Source organism: Glycine max, chromosome 17, assembly GCF_000004515.6.
Source record: "Glycine max cultivar Williams 82 chromosome 17, Glycine_max_v4.0, whole genome shotgun sequence".
In the NCBI taxonomy this organism is placed as follows: Eukaryota; Viridiplantae; Streptophyta; class Magnoliopsida; order Fabales; family Fabaceae; genus Glycine; species Glycine max.
In genome coordinates, this window is record NC_038253.2 from 1,053,947 (window position 1) to 1,074,234 (window position 20,288).

At 30.5% G+C, this 20,288-nt stretch overlaps 2 protein-coding genes across 2 annotated transcripts; both read right to left on the minus strand.

Annotated features, from left to right (window-relative positions):
- Positions 1-5,234: 5,234 nt before the first annotated feature.
- On the minus strand, positions 5,235-6,354 carry LOC100813375 (uncharacterized). Its single transcript, XM_003550443.5, has one exon. It carries the CDS (start codon positions 6,264-6,266, stop codon positions 5,625-5,627), a length of 642 nt encoding a protein of 213 aa, XP_003550491.2. The 5' UTR covers positions 6,267-6,354; the 3' UTR covers positions 5,235-5,624.
- A 12,362-nt stretch (positions 6,355-18,716) lies between these two features.
- LOC100813913 (uncharacterized) lies at positions 18,717-20,278 on the minus strand. Its single transcript, XM_003550444.5, has 2 exons — positions 20,000-20,278; positions 18,717-19,890 (listed from the first exon to the last, which is right to left on the minus strand). The coding sequence occupies exons 1-2, from the start codon at positions 20,144-20,146 to the stop codon at positions 18,763-18,765; spliced, it is 1,275 nt and encodes a 424-aa protein (XP_003550492.1). The 5' UTR covers positions 20,147-20,278; the 3' UTR covers positions 18,717-18,762.
- Between the last annotated feature and the right edge of the window lie 10 nt (positions 20,279-20,288).

The following is a 20,288-nucleotide window of genomic DNA, read 5'->3' on the forward strand; positions in this document are numbered from 1 at the left end:
TTAAATTAAATAAAGGACATTTTTGCCCATTCAAGTGAAATGCTGGGTGCACCAGCAATAGTGATGAGTGCACCTAGCAACACCCTTATTTGTTGCAGTTCATATTGGGCTTAAAATTTCATTTCCACTAAACTGGGCTCATTATTCTTTTATTTTGGTAACAACCGAGCTCTAACTTTTGTCTAAGTGTTCAAAATTACAAACAATTAGTTCATACTCTCTCGGATTCTAAAGTTTTCTTCTTCTTCAATTCATCTGTGTGTGTATTTTTTTAATACTTTTTTACTTAGTACCTAACATTGATTTACTATGTCTTTAAAAGTAATCTTAAAAACATGCAACATTCTAAAAATTGAAAATCATGGATTGCTAATTTTTAATGCTATTTTCAAAGAGTAAAACGTACTGTACATTGTATCGTAAAAAGTATAAGTTATTTGATTTTTTGGTAATTTTCTCCTCTTTTTTTTACTTTGTATTGGGCAAGATTTTTAAAGAGATGGATAAATAAAAATGGTACAAATATCAATAGTGAGCTAATGGTGAGACAGTTTATTTAAATTTTTTAAAAAAAAATTATGGAATAAATGTTTTTTAAAATAAACATTTTTAAAGAAACAGATAAAATATAAATCATTTTCCACTGCTAAGTTATTGATTGATAACAACACATGTCGACGTAACCAGTGTACTATTGCCACGATTTAGTCATCCATAAATCTATAATAACATGATGTCGTCAGACAAACGAAATGTCTTTTTTAAATGGCTTGATATTATCGGTAAATTACGCATCATGGCTTAGTGTAAAATGGCGTCACTGTCACTTACGTTATTCAAGTTACCAATACTCCTGACATATTGATTGGCTGTTGTAAATTTCATTTACTGACGATTTTTTGTCATTGAAAATGCATGATATATTGAAATAGATTTTTAGCAATTACATGGTTGTCAGAAACCCTCCCTTAGTATTAGTAACTATAATACTTTTCTTGTTTTCTTGTAGTAGAATGTTCTTCCACCAGCAGAAAGACTGAGGCCATGAATGCGAATTAGGTGATGAGTTCATGACATCATAAACGAGAACGACTCAACGAGTAGAATAATAGAGTAATCAAATGAAGTCATAAAAAACACTAATTTGATAGATGTTTAGAAATTACAATAAAATAAAAATATGTACTAAAAGATCAAACCAAACAAAAAATAAATAAAATAGGAAAATGCTAGTTTTGTTTTTAAAACAATACAACTATTTATAGTTGAGCTGTATTTCTTTTAAATGATAAAATCATTATGCAACAAATATTAATCCAAATTTTAGATATAAAAAAAATAATTACCATTATAAACTCGCGCTCAGGTTAAACTAATAATTTTATACAATAAATAATATGGCAAGGAATTGAGAGGGAGGGGGCGGGGTGAGAAAGATTACACTAGCATATGATATATTGTGCGTTAATATTTGTAAAATCGTCGTACTGTTGTGAACATGAAAATTTTGGTTCGAGTACAAATTAAAGAAGTACAACTATAAGTAGAAAAAGTACGTAAATTTAATGAACGTGGGCATCAAACTTTGAGTTTACATGGGGATTCCTCATACTAAAGCACTGGCTTCCCTTTTATGATTATCTAATCGAAGCACTTTGTAAAGGCAAGTTAAATTAATGTAACATTTGGATGTATAATGAAGGTATTTTTGAAAATATGGCTCCAGCTTATATAAAGAAAGGGGCCATCAGCGCTAAATAATCTTTTATTCCATTGGTAAAGCCTTCAGTGCTTATCTGAATATGATGACCGATGATTGTGGTATAGATTTTCAAGTGTATATCTACCAAAATCTCTATCAAACTTTGGCACCAAGAGTGCAAAACCAGTGGTCATAAAGCCACATGAGTTGTGAGCCCAACATGTATGAGTTGCGTCATTTTCATGCGAAAGAAGGTGCAACCATTAACTTGTCTTTCAGTCTCTTTATTTAGTCCTAATGTTGCTCACTCCCACTCTTGGACCCTAGTTAACCTGTACCAATCCCGTGGCACCATCCATCACTTTTCCATTAAAAGCATTTGGTGTCCCTCTCTCACCAGGGTCGCCCTATGTTTTTGTTCACAAATTTTTTATAATGGAATATATAGCAATTTGGATTTAATGCCTATGGGTAGGTTCCTCTATTTGACAAGCTATTAAAGTTTTTTTTTAAGATTATTATAGAAAGAGGTTTAAGATTTTATGCGGAGAATATGAGTTTAAAATAAAGAGGAGTTAATGTGCAATGTACAGTCCATATCACGTTTTCATCTAATTGTATGTCTTAAGCCTAAACTTTTCTTTATATATAATACTCCATTTTGTAACAACAAAAATGATAATATATATATATATATATATATATATATATATATATATATATATATTATATTTCGCTAGAAGACTTATCACATGGACGCACTATAGTTTTAATGGAACAAACTAAATTTAAATTTTTTTACATATCTAAAAAATATTTTTTTCATTTCACTGAAAATTTTGTGGAACTCTCCGTACCTAAGTGAATGTGAAATTCAAACTAAAAACAAAAAAATGCCATGTTCTTTTTCTAAAAGGAATTTTTTCTCGCACTGAATGGTTATTTGTTTTAAAATTATGTAAAAGTAATTTTAAGCCATTAATGGTATTTGAAATACGTTTTTAATTAATCTCAATCATAATTTTATATTAGAATATGTATCACTATTCCTTAAGTGTGATCTCTAATACTGTAGAAAGGTATGTTCTCCAATAAAAAAAGGTATGTTCTCCAATCAAAATTATTGCTAAAGGTTTATCCTAGTAAACTGTACTTAGGGATGTACTCATAGATTAGATAAGATTAAAAAAATTTCAAATTGAGTTAAGTTGGATTTGAGAATTTTTCTACCAAACCTAATTCAAAATAATCCGATCACGATGGATTAAGTTGGGTCAATTGGATGATAATATTTTAAAAAAATATTTTGCAAAATTTAAAACAAATTAAATAATAAGTGTGTACTAGTCTCAGATGATTTTTTTAAAATTTTAAAATTTGAATTGTTTTGTAGTTTATAATTAATATCTTTTATGTCCATGGTTAATTTATTCAAGACATAATATATATCACCATTTTAAAAGTATTTCTCATGTGAAGTACTTCACGGCACATCCGGCAATAGTGATATAAAATAAAACTCAAAGCAATATATAATAGTATAATATAAAGTAAAACTAAAAACAGTGCAATTTATTGGACTTGGAGAGCCATAAGATCCGATGCTAGACAATTGCTCAAACACTGCAATGCCGGACAACCATAACATCACGCCACACTCCTTGCAAGTTTTTATCAAAAACAAAATGCAAATAAATAAGGCACACATTTTACATGTTTGTTAAATATCCAATAGTTCCTCTCTTAGACAACCATTATATTTAAAGCAGTAAAAATATTACCTCAAGAACTACTAGTCCTAATTCTCAATACTAGATGTCTGAATAGTAATCCTAATACTATATTAGTCTTATTTAAAGTCAAATTATACAATTTTAAAATTAAAACAAAATATCATTAGAACAAACTATTGTAAATAAATGAAAAAATATATATATTTGTCTATAGATATATTAAATATTATATATTTGTCTATAAATAAATTTTTTAAAAAGATTAATTATAGTATTTATCGCAGGAAAAAAAGTATTTATCTTTAATTTATATATATATATAATTATAGTTTTAAGTTATAGATATAAAAAATTTATTATTATTAAACTATAATCCAAGAAAGGCATATCAGTACTAAAAATTTGCCTTCGGATGAATGTTTAAAAAAATGAATCAAACTGGTTGGAATTTGGATCGATCAATCTGTTAATTGTAAAAAAAATCATCTCATTTCGAAATCAATTGATTTTGTGTATATTATTATTATTAAAATAATATATATGTCTGGAGTGGATTGGATTACAGGTCTAAAATACAAACTCAAGCTATTTAATATTGAGTTTAATTAAATCGGATTGGATTTAATCCAAATACTTAAAAAATCAAATTTAATTTATCTAGATCGGATTAGGTTTACATGTCATCCGGATTTGTGAACATTCCTAACTATGTTACCTTTTTATCAATATTTTCAATCTCTCAGTGGAATTTACATGGTAAAACTCTGTTTTTAATTATAGAACATCACTATTTTCTTTAATGTAACTGAGTGTAAAAAATATGCATATAAAAAAATTAGAGTCGTTTCCCAATTACAAGCAATGGTCTTAAAATAAACCAGTCTTGGGACTTTTCAGCCCTTTGTGTGCGTGTATAATTAAAAATTAAATAAATAAAAATTAAGCTCTTGTTTCAAAAAGGTGGTAATTTTGAGAATATATGTTATTCTGAGTATTTGCATAAGAACCAAGTTCCGTTGGGCACTTTCTTAAGTTAGACGATATTTCATGCATCATGCTTCAAGTTTGTCTGGTTCTCATCCAACTTTCAAATGCTACAGTACTACTACTATTTAACAGTGGAACATTAATTAGACGTCACACAATCAAATATTTACTAATTATCAAAGAAAATTTTATCAAATAAATTTTAAATACTTGTATAATTTATATTTTTATTGACAAATATTTTAGTTGACAAAATTAAGTACAATATCTTATATTTTTTATATTGTTCTTTAATTAAAATTTTACTTAAATAACCAGTGTGAACCTTTTTCAATTTATTGCATGAATTTTTACATTAGGAGTCAAACTCAATATCATGAAATTTATACAGTCTCAATTTTGACTTCTATGAGATTCTAAAATATTTTCATAAATTTTAAACTCTTTGGACCAAATAATTTTCTGTTTGAAACTTAATATATTTAAAATGATTCTTCATCTATTTTCAAATATATGTAGTGGGAGAATCTTCTTAAACCTAAATTCTTCACCACAAGCTTAGGTTATTAATTTTTTTTATACCCACAAGAATTGAATACAGTATTAGATAATTTATAATATTTATACATCCAAATCAACCAATCCAGCTAAATCCTCTTAATTATTACAATTTACACCTCAATTTTATCTGATTTAAGAACACAAACAAAGGTGTGGCTGGATTACATGCTAGTTAAATGAATGATACCTTTCTAATTCCATGTGTTTGCTGTGGATTTACGTACTGCTAACAAGCAGAACCGGAATACAAATTTATCCCAAAACAGAATAGTGATTTTTCCTTTTCAGATTTTATCACATCATATCCTTCCACATGTGGTACCTGGAAATGGAATACAGATTTATCCAAAAACAAAACTAGAGTGATTTTGATCAAATTCCATTTTTCCCCACCAATATATATGCTTAGGCTCACTGGCCACAGACTCGGACTCTCTTAACCCGAATCCACCGAACCCAATCATTGCCCACCCATCACCCATCCAATTTTAATAACAACCCCAAAAAACTAAATCCTATTTGTTTCACTTTTTGAAATTTCCCCAAAATTTTTAATTAACCACCACCACCACCCATTACCATAATAGTAATTATAAAGGATTTATCGATTGAATTACAAGTAGCGAACCGGAGCGAGGAACTCAGCCGTCGAACCCGGTCTGGCTCCAAACGGCGTCGCGAACTCTTCTCATGTCGCGGCCCTTTAACGTGCGACCAACCCCTTCGAAAACCGAGTTCGCGGCCATCTTGCGGCTGCGCGCCAAGTACTCGTGCGGCGGAACCATCTCCGACTCGTTGTTGTTGTCGTCGAAGACGTCGTCCATCTCGTGCAGCGAGTCGACCCGGAGGATCTTGCTCCAGTCGGGAACGTTCACGGGTGCTGACGTAGCCATTTGGTGTTGGTGCGAAACGGCGTCGTGCTGCGCGCGGTACTGGTGGTGCACGATCCTCGTACCAGCACCACCGGACCCATCCTCGAACGCAAGGGACAAACCCCCCACGTGGCGGTGCCCCTGCAGCTCCCTGCTGCTCCGACGACGCGGCGGCGCGAGTGCCTCCCACTCGCCGGGGTAGGCATTCACATCTCTGTCACGGTCTTCCGACGTGGACCACACGTCCTCTTCCCGGAACTCCGACAGGTCTGTGGCGGCGGAGGCTTGGGAGGAGTAGGTTCCCATTCCCAAGAAGCGGTCGGTTCGGGTCGTGGTGGGGAATTTGCGACCCTTGGCCATTGGCGCTTCTTCTTTTTCTTCTGGTTTTGCTTTGGCATAAGCTGTGAGCATAGCGGTCGACGTGTATTTATAGCCTTTTTTTTTTCTTTCTCTCTCTAACTAATTTCATTTCAATTTGAGTTTCACCTTCATTTCATTTTGTCTGCATTTCCTCCTATCTTCTCCGGTTAAAATTGAAGCTGTCACGTTATCACCGTCAAAATAACTAATGTAACCATTATTCAAAATAGATACTACTCAAACAACAACCTCGTCACCCCATTACACTTCTTTGCCAACAATTGAATATGACTTCTTTGTCCAAAATACCACTAACTAATATCACATTTTATACATAAAAATTTTACTCATTTATTGTTGAAAACAATAACAAAGGAGTTTGGTTTGGTACAATAGTTAAGTAGGATATGTGGTCGAGGATCTCAAAGATATATTAGCTACTATAAAATTAGTAATTGATTTTTTAGAATTATTGATCGAATTGCATGAAACAGAGTTAGGAAACAGTATGCCACCTTGGTTTTGGACAAATTATCAATAATTAATAACATATTTTCGTTAAAGCTTGGTACATCAATAATGCATACCAATTAAAACTATACTAATAATATTATTAAATACTCTCTCCCTCTCTTTTTATAATAATATTTCAACTAATTTATAATTTTAATTAAATTGGTTGATTTAGTTAATGATACTAAATTTGTAGGAAAAGTTTTGTCACTCATATTTATTCTACCTGATTCAAACAATATTATATTTAGGTGAAGAATATTTGTGATCTAAAAAAATAACATTAAATTTGTCAATAATTTTGTATGATTTTTCTAAAATTATCCTTAGAGAATGTTTGGTAAGAGAAAAAAAATCATATTTAAGAATCATGTTTTCTTGGAAATTTGTTTAGTTGATTATTGGAATCTTAAGATAAAATTTATAGGAATAAAAAAGTTGCACAACATTTTGACTACATTAAAAAATTTAATAAATATTAAAATGATGCTTTGAGTGTAGTAAAAGAAAAATTACTCAAAAAAGTAAAATTCTTACCTTTCATTATGAATTTTTTTCGTGAGAAACTGATTAAATATTTTCTTAAATGATATTTAAAAAAAAAAATTAATACCAAATATGATGGTTTTTTAGAAACAAAAAATTTATTCTCCTATCGAACGCTTCTTTAATCTTTTTGAAATTAATCATCTTTCTTTTTACTTATTTCCTTCTTACCTAATTAATTGATGTTAATAGAAAGAATAGTAATTAAATAATCTATGGTTATTCATCTTCTCCCATTCTAATTCTAATGCGAGAGAGAAGTTTATCTCATTATTTTTTGAATAAAAATTTATTAATTAATAAAGAGTGGTTTAGGGAAAAAATTAATACAATAAATATTTTTAAAAAATATTATAACAAGTAATAAATATTTTTTTAAAAAAACGTCTTATAAAAAGAAACAGAAAATATTATACACTTAGTGATAAAAAAATGTTTATTTGTATACTTTTAATTAGTATTCTATAATAAGTACTATTAATTTGATATAATAAATCTAATCTTTTCAAATTAGTAGACACCAGTAATTAGTAAATATTCAAATTATAATCTCTTAAGAGTACGAGTTTGGATCTTGCTTGTACCATAAAGATGTTATATTTATCCTCTTTAAATAAATAGTCATTATAGTATTGATAAAAAAATGAGATAAATTCATCTACATGTTAATTTTTTGTCAATTACAAGAGAGTTTACGTGAGACATTCAGGAATGAATTTGTTCACGTCTAAATAAAAATAACTATTTATCCAAAATATAATTTAATTTTCATATTCTCACCTTTTTAATCTTTGCAAGTATAACATTATAATAAACATTTAAAAAAATAAAAAAACAAGCATAATTTAAAATAAACATAATATTAATTAATAAATATAATTTTTCAGTTACTATGAAATTTATATTGTGATAATATTAGTTAGTGACAAAATCAAGTTAGATTTTTTTAAGAATTAATTTCATTTTTTTGATTGAGTCTTGTATTTTGGATAAGGTACTTTCATATTATAATTTTTTTACCAATAAACAAATTATACTTATTATTATGTTTGTTTTAATTTATATTTGTTTTCCTATTTTTTAAAATACTTATTATAATGTTATGCATGCAATAATTAAAAAAAATAAAGATTAAATTATATTTTTCTTTAAAACAAATTTATCAACGCGGTATACAATCATAAACTAAAATAACTATTTAGCCATATCTTTATAATTTTTCTTTCGTATCTGCTCTAATTCTGAAGAATCTCTTGGACCTAACAGGCCTGATTAATTTTATTTTACATAAAAATATGAAATATTAAACGTTGAGTTATTGGAAATAACACATTTATGATGGCCATGGCCTGTGGGACCATTTAGCCAAATTAATTAGAGAAATTAGCGAAAACACATACACTCTATGTGTATGTATTTTTATTACGTTAAATTTAATATTTTGTGTAATTTTTATTGTGCTAAAATTAATATATTCCACATTTTAATGGATATGAATATTAGTTTGAGTTAAATTATTTTTTTCTAATTTAATACATTTTTATTACACTATCGTATTTTGTTGTGTTAAATTTAATATATTATAACGATTTCTTTTATTATACATTGTTACTAAATAATATTATAACTACTTAATAAAATAATTATTAAAAATTAATTACTAAATTGTAATGTTAACTTGGTGTTATAAATAAATAATGGTAAATAGTAGAAGCATAAAAGTATACTTCTTTTCTGTTTATTTTTCTTTTAAAAAATCAAAATAATAATTATTACAGATAAAATTGGGTATTCAAATCAGCTATAATTTAAAAACTGTCATTTTTTAATTTTAAAATTTAAAATTAACTTATTACTCTTTTCTTATTTAAAAATAAACAAATCACTATTATTTGAAAATTAGTTGTTTTATTTTATTTTTAAAATGAAAAAATGTTATTATATAAAAACTGTCAATTTTTTAATTTAGATAAGGAGACTGAGATCGTATTTCCTGGGTACAACAGGAGCGTCGGTGATGATAGCTGAGAACTTGAAAACACTATGAACCTACCCTCCAATTCTTCTCTGCAACCATCTGCATCTTAGGAAGTAGTCACATAAACATGTACCCACTAATTTATTTAATATTTAACTGGGAACACTAAAAAATTATATTTAACTGGGAAGGAGACTGCTACAAACAGACGGAGCCCACCTTCAAGTGATCACCTCTTCTCGTAACTTCCACGGAAAAAATTACAGTTATTTGAAAACCACTATCATTTGAGAATTGACTGTTTTATTTTATTTTCAAAATTCAAAAAATATTATTATTTAAAAACTGTCAATTCTTTAATTTTAAATTTCAATTCATTATTCTTTTATTATTAATTTTTTTAAAATAAAATTTGATGTCTCCACTACATTCTTTTTGGCTATTTTTGTTATAACTGTCCAATTTTCTTGTTTTTAGATCATTATTTTTAACTTAGCTTTTTCGTGAGATCCAAAGCTCCGTTTACGGGCTTCCTCTTACATCACCGTTAGTTTCCACCGTAAGTAAAACCTGTTAAAACCCTTATTCTGTTATTCATTTTCTTTCGTGTTCCTCTTTTTTATTTCCCCAATTTTCAAAATATTTTTTTTCAAAAATGTTTTAGCCACAGGGTTTGAGTGATCTGAAACTATCATCAATCCCTGGGTTGCGATTATTGATACTAAGTTTTTGTTTTTTGTTTTTCTTAATTTTTGTGTTTGTGATTTTACCATATTGCTAACTTATTGAAAAACTGGTTAAGTAGTTATGAGGTGTGGGCTCTGTTTTGCACCACGGAGGCGCAGCATTGATGCGGGGACACGACATGAGTGTGGCGAGCCACCACGGGAACAATCGTGGAAGGATTCTTAGGTAACATTTCTTTGTTTCATATTATATTATATGATGTGTTGAATGAAACTATGAATGAATGAAGTTGGAGGATCACAACTATACAATATGTCTAAGATACATTTATACTTATTGGATTATTATTAAAATAAAAATTATTTTTGAATGTAAAGGATAAAATGGCCTAATAAAAGTAAAGATAAAAAATAGTTATCCAATTGAGTATGTCTTTCTCTATTGGTATAGATATAGAGAAAAAGAAAGAGAAGAGAATCAATGCAATAATCCAATTCCGCTAACTGACGTTCGCTTCTTCTATCAATTTCCCATTTTCGTTGTTGGTCGCTATAATTGGCATAAAGAGATTTATATCTTTTCTACATATGGTCACTGCTATTGACATTTGAGGCTTCACATATTTCTTCCACTAAGCTGAAATTTAAAAAGGAAAAAAAAAATAACAAGTTGGTTTGGAATATGAATGAATGAACGGGTTTTTATGTGCCATCCAATGCTATATTGCTTATTTTAAAACGAAAAGGCAAATTAATTAAAATGTTCAAGTATCTTTGAAGGCATCATTCTAGTCAACCAGACCATCCTTCATGAGGTTATTATAATTTATGATAGTATCATTTTTCCAAAAAATGTTAAATATTAACTTCTTTGTTATTATTTAAAAACTAAAATACATTAATATACTCGAAACAATAATCTAAATATTTTATTTAGTTTCTCTAATAATCATTTTTTTGTTGAATCTACTAATCATTCTAACTATTTAGTAGAAAATATTAAATGTTAAATTATGTTTTTTAAATATAAAATTGCATATATTTTATTTAAAATTTTCAATTAAGACTATTAAAAATATATAACCTTAGAGGAAAGGAAATGCTTGCATAAATTGACTCGCGAACTATGGTACATCTCATGATGAAAGACTCAAGAACTGGACTGCTTGCCCGAGTCAGTTGGATCTCCTCTTGCTAGCTGATAAAATAGGTGTTACCCTCATAAGAGTTTAATTTATTCCTTTATGTTCCTTGTCCTTTTATGTTTCTCATTCATAAAAAAATATATCGAAAACACTTTTGAAACTTTAATTTACCTTTTTCTATATTTTTTATGTTAATTTTCACATTATTTAATTTCTTTTCAAAGACGATGTTGTCTAAAGTTAGATTAGGCATTAAATATGAGTACTTTTTCTCGTTCTAGGAAACTAGTCTATTCTACAAGCCCCAACTCGTTACTATACTACATTAAAATAAATGTGTATTTTTGTTTTAAAAAAACAATACAATTGTTGATGAGCATCAGAAATTGATAGCATATAATTGTTTACACTAAACAGTGAAATGAATTGCTAGGAGGAGTTGAAAAAATAACTATATAAAGCGTGTTTATATATTCAATGGTTTGCAATTTGCATGCAATTTATAATCTATTTGTAGTGAAATAAGGTACATTTATAGATAATTTACGCAGTTATAATAAGGATAGTGACCAGTTGTGCATATACTAGTATTTATATAATAAAATCATAGGGGAAATAGAAATGTAAAGGATTAACGAATAGAAGAGTAGAGACAAGGGATAAATGCATGTCCACGTCTGTTTTTCGTACTGTATTACTATAACAATACAATTTGACTACGCCAAATGCATCCAATAAAGATCCCACCCTCCACGTGGGTACTGCAAGTTAACTATCTTCTTCTGTAACCTCTTACTACCCACCACGTGTAAGATTCTCGAAGAACATGGCCCATGGATATGCTGTCTCTATTCCCTCCACGTGGGAACACCATGACAAGTTGTAATTATTTGCGAAAATAAGGTTGCAGATAATGAATTAATGATGATAATGACACCAAATTGAATGAACCAACACAACACAACACTCTGCGTAGGTACTAATTGATGGTTTGGGAAGGTTGCGGTGATGATTAGAAAGATATTTTAAGCTAATCCCACTTCATTGTGACGTGCATGTGAATGACAATGGATTTAGAAAAAGCATCTTAAAAAATCAATCAAAATCGAGAGAAAGAGCAAGCAGAGCGAGGAGAGCCACATTGAGCGGTCCACAATTAGGTTTGGGGTCCGTGTAGGACCCGCATGGGGGTGGAGCTGTCGTATTCTAGACTGAAAACCAAGGAAATTAAAATCAAAAATAGTGAAGTATTTTCATAATGAAGAATCACGGGCCTCGGGCCCAGGCCCCGTACGACTCTCAAAGCTTTACCCAAATGGCCAACTATACTTAGGTCCCGATGTGGTGCTTTAGGTGATGACGGTAGCTGTGACGTACTGTGCCTGAAAACTGCTATCTTTTAACGTACTATTCATTATTGAGGTATCACAAGTTCTTTATGGGCCCTAGATTGTGGAGTGGGCCCAAGCAGACTGAAGAACGCGCAAGAAATGGTTGGATTTGGCAGGAGTGGGCCCTGGGCCCTACGTCCAACTCTGCTAGACTTAGACCCGTCCGTCAGTGCAACCAAGCATCCTATGTTGTACTTTTATTCTCAGCCTCCCATCTTTGTACTTGGCATTTGTTTGTGTGAGTGATGCCTTAAGTTAAAAAAAAAGAAGAAAGAATGAGAGTGAGTAAAGTGGGTAAATTGGTGGATGAGCAAAAAAAAGTAAAGACGTGGCATTGGCGGCTTCATAAGGGGATGGCCCATTGTCACAAAATAATCCCAAATCTTAGGACATGTTGCATAGCCAACCGACATACAATAAACTTTGCAAGTAGAATGATTCGCTATTATTATGTTGTTAACTTTATGAACAAAGACAGCCCAGAAACTGCCACAATTCTGTGTCTAGTTCTGTCAATCGTTTTGATGATACTTCCATCTATGTTGTAAAATCATAATACTCTTGCTATTAGTTCACATTATTATTATGCAACAATGCATATATAGCTAGCTAAGTGGATCTTTTAATTTTGCACGATCCAAATTCTGAGAATCCACCCTGGTGCTTCCCATGTGATGCATATCATGATTTCCAGATATGATGATGTATATTTGTTCTTGGCAGATTTAGATTAGATGTACCATGCTATTTATTTTGGTACTAAACTAGTTTTATGATGGCTGTATTTTTTGGAACAATTGGATCACCGGCGTGACCAATGATTGTACAAAGCTGAATTCTTTGAATTTTTTCATTATTATTCTTTTGAGTGATGAAAGGGAAATATGTTCATTGAAATACCCGATGAATCAAATAGAAAGAGAGATTAAAAGACTGTATAAATATGAGATTGTATAATTGATGACTTAAAAGAATTAATTGATATTACCTGTAAAAATAAAATGTATTTATTTTTTGATGGTTTATCACATAAAAATTATATAGTTATATGTATTTGACTTGAAATGGTTATGAAATAATTAATCTCTTTCTAAGAAGTTTCTAAAAAAAATATATGAGTGAAAATAAAATATATTATAAAATTTCATATTTTTTTATAGGATTAATCGTTGATCCTAAAAACCGATAGAATTGATTATCAAAATTTCAAAAAATACTACTATAAATAAAAATATTAAATGAAATATGACTATGTAAATATGTGAAATATCGTAATAATGCTATCATGAAATCCACAATTAAAAATATTAGACACATTGAATGATTGTAGTAATAAAAAAGGTTAACAGTGTTGTAGCATTGGGGTGTGCAGTCTATTCACTATTCACTATGCAGTTTAGATACTAGATACCATAGCATGGCACTATAGCAGGGTGAAGGGACAGGATCTTCAGGAAGGCTTTTGTCTGCTAGTTGGAAATTTTTAATAGCCATATTCCTTTCTTTTGTTTGATTTACTCAAACCTAAATAAAGATTCATAATAATAATCTTACATGAATCGAACAAAATTATCAGCTTATGGCTTCATTAAAAGAAAACTAAATTTAAATATATAATTAACCTACGGTTAATACTCAATTTGAATGAATTCAATAAAAAAAATAATATATAAAGTAAAACGAAGTAAGAAAAAAAAGATAATCTTTTTAAATTATTTGGATTAAGATAAATAAATAAATTATTTGTTAACTTTTTTAGTTAAATAAAAATATAATTATATTACGTAACATTTAAATGATTATAATATAGTAATAAAATGAAGAACTCTCCTCTTCCAGAATTTTTTCCCCCTAATCAGATAGAAGATTTCTAGTGCAGGCCCCAACCAATGGAAACAACTTTTTCTCTGTTTTTTTTTTTTTTGGTATTGCAAACAAGATTATGAATAGAAACTACAATAGAATATGGAAACCGACCATCATGTTTTCTTTCTTTGCTAATTGGATCGAACCAAACTAAATGAATTGTAAAAGTGTTCTGCTCTAGCTATCCAGATCGCATGTGTTTGTGTATGAACTGTAGGGAGAGATAAACGTGTGGCTCTGGTGACTGGTGCATTGCTCATAGTACTAGCAAGTGAGAAGTGAGTTTCTTGATCAAGTGGGGTTCTGATATAAATATAATATATGAAGATTATGAAGTACAGTTCTGCTTCTGTGCAATGATAGTTAGTATGAATTATTTGTTTGGCATCTCATTATAAATCAAAGTATCACTAAAAGGTCCCAGGGGTATTTCTAGCAGGCAGAAGAATTTTGTTAGTTAGGCGTGTAGGTCAAGGGCATTTTCGTATAAAATAATAATGTTATTAATATATTTATATAATATCTTTACATTTTCTTTTTATTTTTATTTCTCTCTTTATTATATCAAAAATATTTATAACATTTTTTTTATTCTTTTCTGATCTCACTAAATGTAAAAAAAAAAAATATGAATATCATTTTTCTATGTAATCACCATACGATATTTATGAATGAGTACATGCATGTAGCTGTGCTTAAATCTAATGTACATTAGATATTAAAACATGTATTTATTTAGCACATATATAAAAATTCGAGATTAATGTCATGGATTTGGGGAGCAAAACAGTTTTATACCATCATTCAATCACAAGTCATTATTTGAATTACTTTAAGATAATTATTTTAAAAGTCAATAAATTTATTATGCATTTATGTTATAATTGGATAATTCTGTAAAAACTTTGTACACTATCAGTGTATAATTCTTTTTTTCTAAAAATTATTGATTCTTTATGCATGTTATAACATAAAATTTATAATTCAAATTAATTTTAATACAGAGCAAATGATGTTTTTAATCTTAATTGACATGTGTAATGTGAATGACACATGATAATTATGTAATAGTTATGTACAAGAATTGCATGTGTCATTTTAATTTTTTAATAGAGGTTATTATGATGTTTTAATCTTTGGATTGGATGTTTTAAATAACCTATGATATTACATTTATCTTTTATTAATTTTTTTTTGTCTTAGGTCAAAGATCACGAGTGTCTTCCAATCTATTGGATCTCACAATATGTGATTGTCGTTAATCCAAGGAAATTTTTCACGAGGTAAGAATCGAACATGGATTCTTCTATTAAATAGGTCTTTTTCACTCATGTAAACGCAGCGGGACTTTATATCATTGCGCTGATCCTTTTGGATTTTTTTTCTTAATTGTTAAGTAAATTGGTTTTAATTTGTATTTTCATATACATTAGGGTGAATCTAGTTGTAAAGGTTTAGGATAATTTATATAAGTTTGAACTTTAATGCAACCATTGTACATCAAACAAAAAAAAAGATAGATGTTCATAAAATTAAAAAAAAAATTTAAAATAAACATAAATATTATTCAATATTTAATTTTTAAAATAGTTAAAATACTTACCAGAGTATATTTAATGTTTCTTAATATACGTCAATGGGAATATATCGGAAAAAATCAGAAGCAAAAATAGATAATACTTTATTTTAAAAATGCTAAGTTCAAACAGAAAATATATAATTGTTTTGGTTAAAATACCTTACTGGATCACCTCTTCTCAGATACTCTTTGCCTTTGGTAGAGGTCGTTGCTTCTTGCATCTTCAAGTTGTTTTCTGTATCTTTTTTTCGGTTGGATTATTTTGGAAGGAAAAATCTGTAATTAATTCGAAATGTAATTTTACATTTAGAATAGTCATTCCAAAATTAAAAAAAAGAGGTGCAGAAAGCAACTTAGAGGAGTAGGAATTAGGAAACAATATCGTTGAACTTGATAGAGTTATTAAAGGTTCTGTTTGGTGTTAGGCCGAGGCAATGACAAATAAAAAAAGAAAAAGAAAATGGGCCTATGCTTCTGTTGCTTCATTGATCTGAACCCTGTTTGGCTACCGCTGTACTGCAATCAGGTTCGATATTCAGATTCCAAAGCAATATGAACTCATCATTTTAATTTTCAGAATTACCAAGAATGTGTCGTGGTATTGAATTGAGCTATAACAAGTCATAAAAAGTAAAGAGGATAAAATAAGTTGATTAGATATATAAATACTTGAGAAATTACTTTATTTTTAAGAAGAAGAATACAATAAAATGTCAGAAAAATAAGAATAAGAAAATATCATAAAATAAAATAATTACGTGCTATTTTTTTTTCTATTCCTCTTGCCCTTATAATCTACTTGTATATATGCAATTTGAGAGTGAGATTCTTACTTTTTTTCTTTCTTTTTTTCAGTTATACATTTTCTTTTGTTACATACTTTCAGTTATACATTGAATATCGTTCCTTTTCAAAAAATACATTGAATATTCTTGCATATTGTTAATACTTAGACATAAGTACTTGACTAGGCTTAAGAGAAAGAAATTAAACTAACAGGGTGTATCCGCTTACACCCTTCCTTAATCTGCCACACTTCCCAGATTCCATTCCAGAATGTAAGTGCTAACACACTGACCACTCTTTATTCCAGGTGTTTCCTTATTTGCGCGTCTTTTGCCCTTTAATTTCTTCGGACCCTGAGACTTATCCTTTCTTTCGGGTCCTTTAGCTAGCCATGACAAATGTGTCATTTTCACCTAGTTAGAACATATATAGGTCCACCAAGTTCGATTGCAGCTATCAATCATATTACACATTTATTCAAATATTAAGACATTCATGTATATTACAACTTTTCATATCTATGCGTAATCATTATTATGTTTCTATGCAGATAATGGTCCTTTATTTTTTATTTGGGCATAAATTTAAGTGGTAAAAGAGATGCAGAGAAAAAAAATATATGTTGGTAAAATTCATTAAGTCGATACGAGGGATCGAATAACAATCATTGTTTGACACCATCGTAGATTTCCTCGGCCGCCACCACCTTGATTTCTTTACTGAAAAATGATTCATCAACACTTTGTGTTAATTAATAAGATATAAAAGATGAAATAGGTAACTAACAGAAATGTGAAAACTAAAATTCCAGTTACGATATAAAAAGAATGAGATCAATTATAATGCGCAGTTGAAAGATAAAGCCGTAAAAAGCAATGGAGACTAAGAAAACCGATAAGAATAAATAACTTGAAGAAAACGTAAAAAGAATGTGCATATATATAAAGATATGTAATGATATCCAGATGGATGGAAACGGAATAACTATCAAATCACCGATAAGAATGAAGGAAAGTAATCTGTTGTAGGGCTCACACGGCATGGTAGTAATGGCGTGACACCTGCTAGTTTAAGTTGAACGACCGACGTGGCTACAAATGAATAAAAATACTTCACAAGGATGAGTCCCTACCAGGACCAAGGAATGTAGTTGATCAATTTTCCCTTCACACATATATTTTTTATGAACAAAAATACATGTAGGGTCTGCATATATATATATATATATATATATATATATATATATTATGTAACTAAAGCTCGCATGGATTAACCGGGTCCATCTTAAAAGCTAGATAACCACATCTGACAGCAAAAATTATAGGCGCATCATCAGGCGCGCCGGATTCTTCTCCACCAACATTCTTATTTCTTAGGCAATATCAAACATTTATGACTTTATTAAGTCAGACTTAATCATTCAATCTGTGCTGCACAAGGCTTTCAGCCAGCACTAGGAAAGTAAATCATGGCAAATGATGATTTCTTTGTTTTTCTATGTTTTTACTGAAATGGGTTATATTTGCCACTTCACACAATAAATTTCCTGTGATTCATAACCATTTTAATGATCGAGAGGCAACGAATTTTTCATTCATTAATTCTTCAACTTGGGCCCGAAAGCCTTCTTTTCTTTCTTTGTCATCGGAAGAAATCGAACCAGGATCTTTCTTCTCTTTCCTTCTCCCTTAACTATCCAATCAACCTTATATCTCTGCACTTGATAATTTTAGACACAGCAAAGAAAGGGTAAGAGCAATAGAGCAACAATAGCCTCAGTACACAATGATCACGAAATTGAACAAATTACAATCTATCATGAGATCACAAAAAAAAAGTGTGCATAACATTATTTGAAGGTAATATGGATAATGTAACCCGTCAATGAATAATCAATCGTTTGCTATCAAAATGGTTTGGTTTTCCAAACCACAACGTTATTTTCGAGAAATAAGCTAAAAATCTGGTCCACGAAGTACGAACAACCGAATACAAAACTAAATAAATGGAATTTGATCGAAATCTGTTTCTATATTTGTTCTGCTTGAAACAAGGCCTTAATGCGGCTTAAGTATATGTTGTAACTGAGATTTCTGTTTTCGCACTCTTTCTTCCAAAGGGATGACCTTGGAATTGATTTTGGAAATGCCTCGTGGCCATTCTATGCATCCTTTCATCCCACGAGTTATGTGCGGATTCACAGACTCTGCAGATTTTGGTTGTCCCAATAATTCCCATTGTCTGAAACCACTTTCACCCGAACCTTTACTCATAAAAGTAGTCTTAACTAAGTTTCTTGCGAATCTCCCTTTACAGTTAACAATTTTTGAATCTTGTGATTTTTGTAGTGCCAGGGAATCAGAGTGATTGTAACAAGCATTTTCACAACATTCTGCCTCAGTTCCTAATCCATGAATGTTTTGGTTAGCATTATTGTTGAGGGAATGATCTTCATCAAGACTTACGATGTGGACGGTGGAAGAGGGGCCAATGAGACTGGAAGGATAGTACGGTTCAACTTGAATCAGTCTCTCATGAAAAACATCATTTGACTTGGTGAAGTCACATGAAATTTCAACATTGAGTGATTGAGCTGCCTGTTGATCACCTCTTGAGCTCAAGAAACTTTGCAGATGCGCAATCAATTGGATCATCTGATTATACTTATCTTCCAGGGAAAGTTTGGCGTCGAGTAGCTTCATTTGGATGCTCTCTTCACGCAGCAGCCCTGCTATGTGAAGCATGTTCCTCTCTTCCTCCATTCCCTCCAGCTTAGCCTTGCCTTCTCCTATTTGCATCGCCAATTCGTTGCACACTTGCTCTATTATTTCTCTTTTCCTCTTTTCCTCCTTGTAGTAAACCATAAATTGCTTGGCATATAGTTTTGCTTGGGCAAGCTCAAGAACTAATTTGGCATTCATTGATTCCATTCTCTCCCTACTTGTCCTTTCCCTGGCTAACTTATCCTTTAAGTCCTCTAGCATTGATTGATTCTTCTTGAGTTCTCGACGCTTCCAGAGAAGCTTTTCAGCATTGAGCCTGTTAATGCAGGTTTGAGCACGAAGGAGTTCTGAGAGGAGAAGAGACTCACCACCTATTAATTTGGTTTCTCCGAGAAGCTTCCTGCTATCGCGTCTGGTAACCTCTTGCGCTGAACGCTTGACACGTGGCGGAGAAGATTCAAGCTGCACAGATTAATCGGAAGATTAGGAACTAGTATAGATAAGGCTTATGTGTTAGTGAATAATAATCTTTGGAGATTGTAAAGAAAGTGAAGAGAAGAATAGAATATACATTGAAAAAGCGCAAGTGCCATAAACGCGCTGCGAGCTTCCTGGCGGAAAGGTGAGTCTTCGGGGAGCTGCGGCGGAAATTGACGGGAGAGGTGTTGGCGGAAGGGAAGTTGCGCGGTGAAGGAATTGAGTGTTTGCGAGTGTTCATTTCGTAACTCAGGAGAATGTGTGACGGTGTTGCCCATCAACATTCAACAATTAACAACAAACAAAGCAGCTCGCATTTTCGGAATTTGCTCACCGCCCACTTCTTTGCATGCGCTATTTTTTAATCTTTATTTATACATAAA

Bases quoted from the DNA above. Each gene is read 5' to 3' on its own strand.
- LOC100813375 (XM_003550443.5), bottom strand. From the start codon at position 6,266: ATGCTCACAGCTTATGCCAAAGCAAAACCAGAAGAAAAAGAAGAAGCG.
- LOC100813913 (XM_003550444.5), bottom strand. From the start codon at position 20,146: ATGAACACTCGCAAACACTCAATTCCTTCACCGCGCAACTTCCCTTCC. The intron at 19,891-19,999 runs GTATATTCTATT...TAATCTGTGCAG, and splicing joins GGCACTTGCGCTTTTTCAAT to CTTGAATCTTCTCCGCCACG.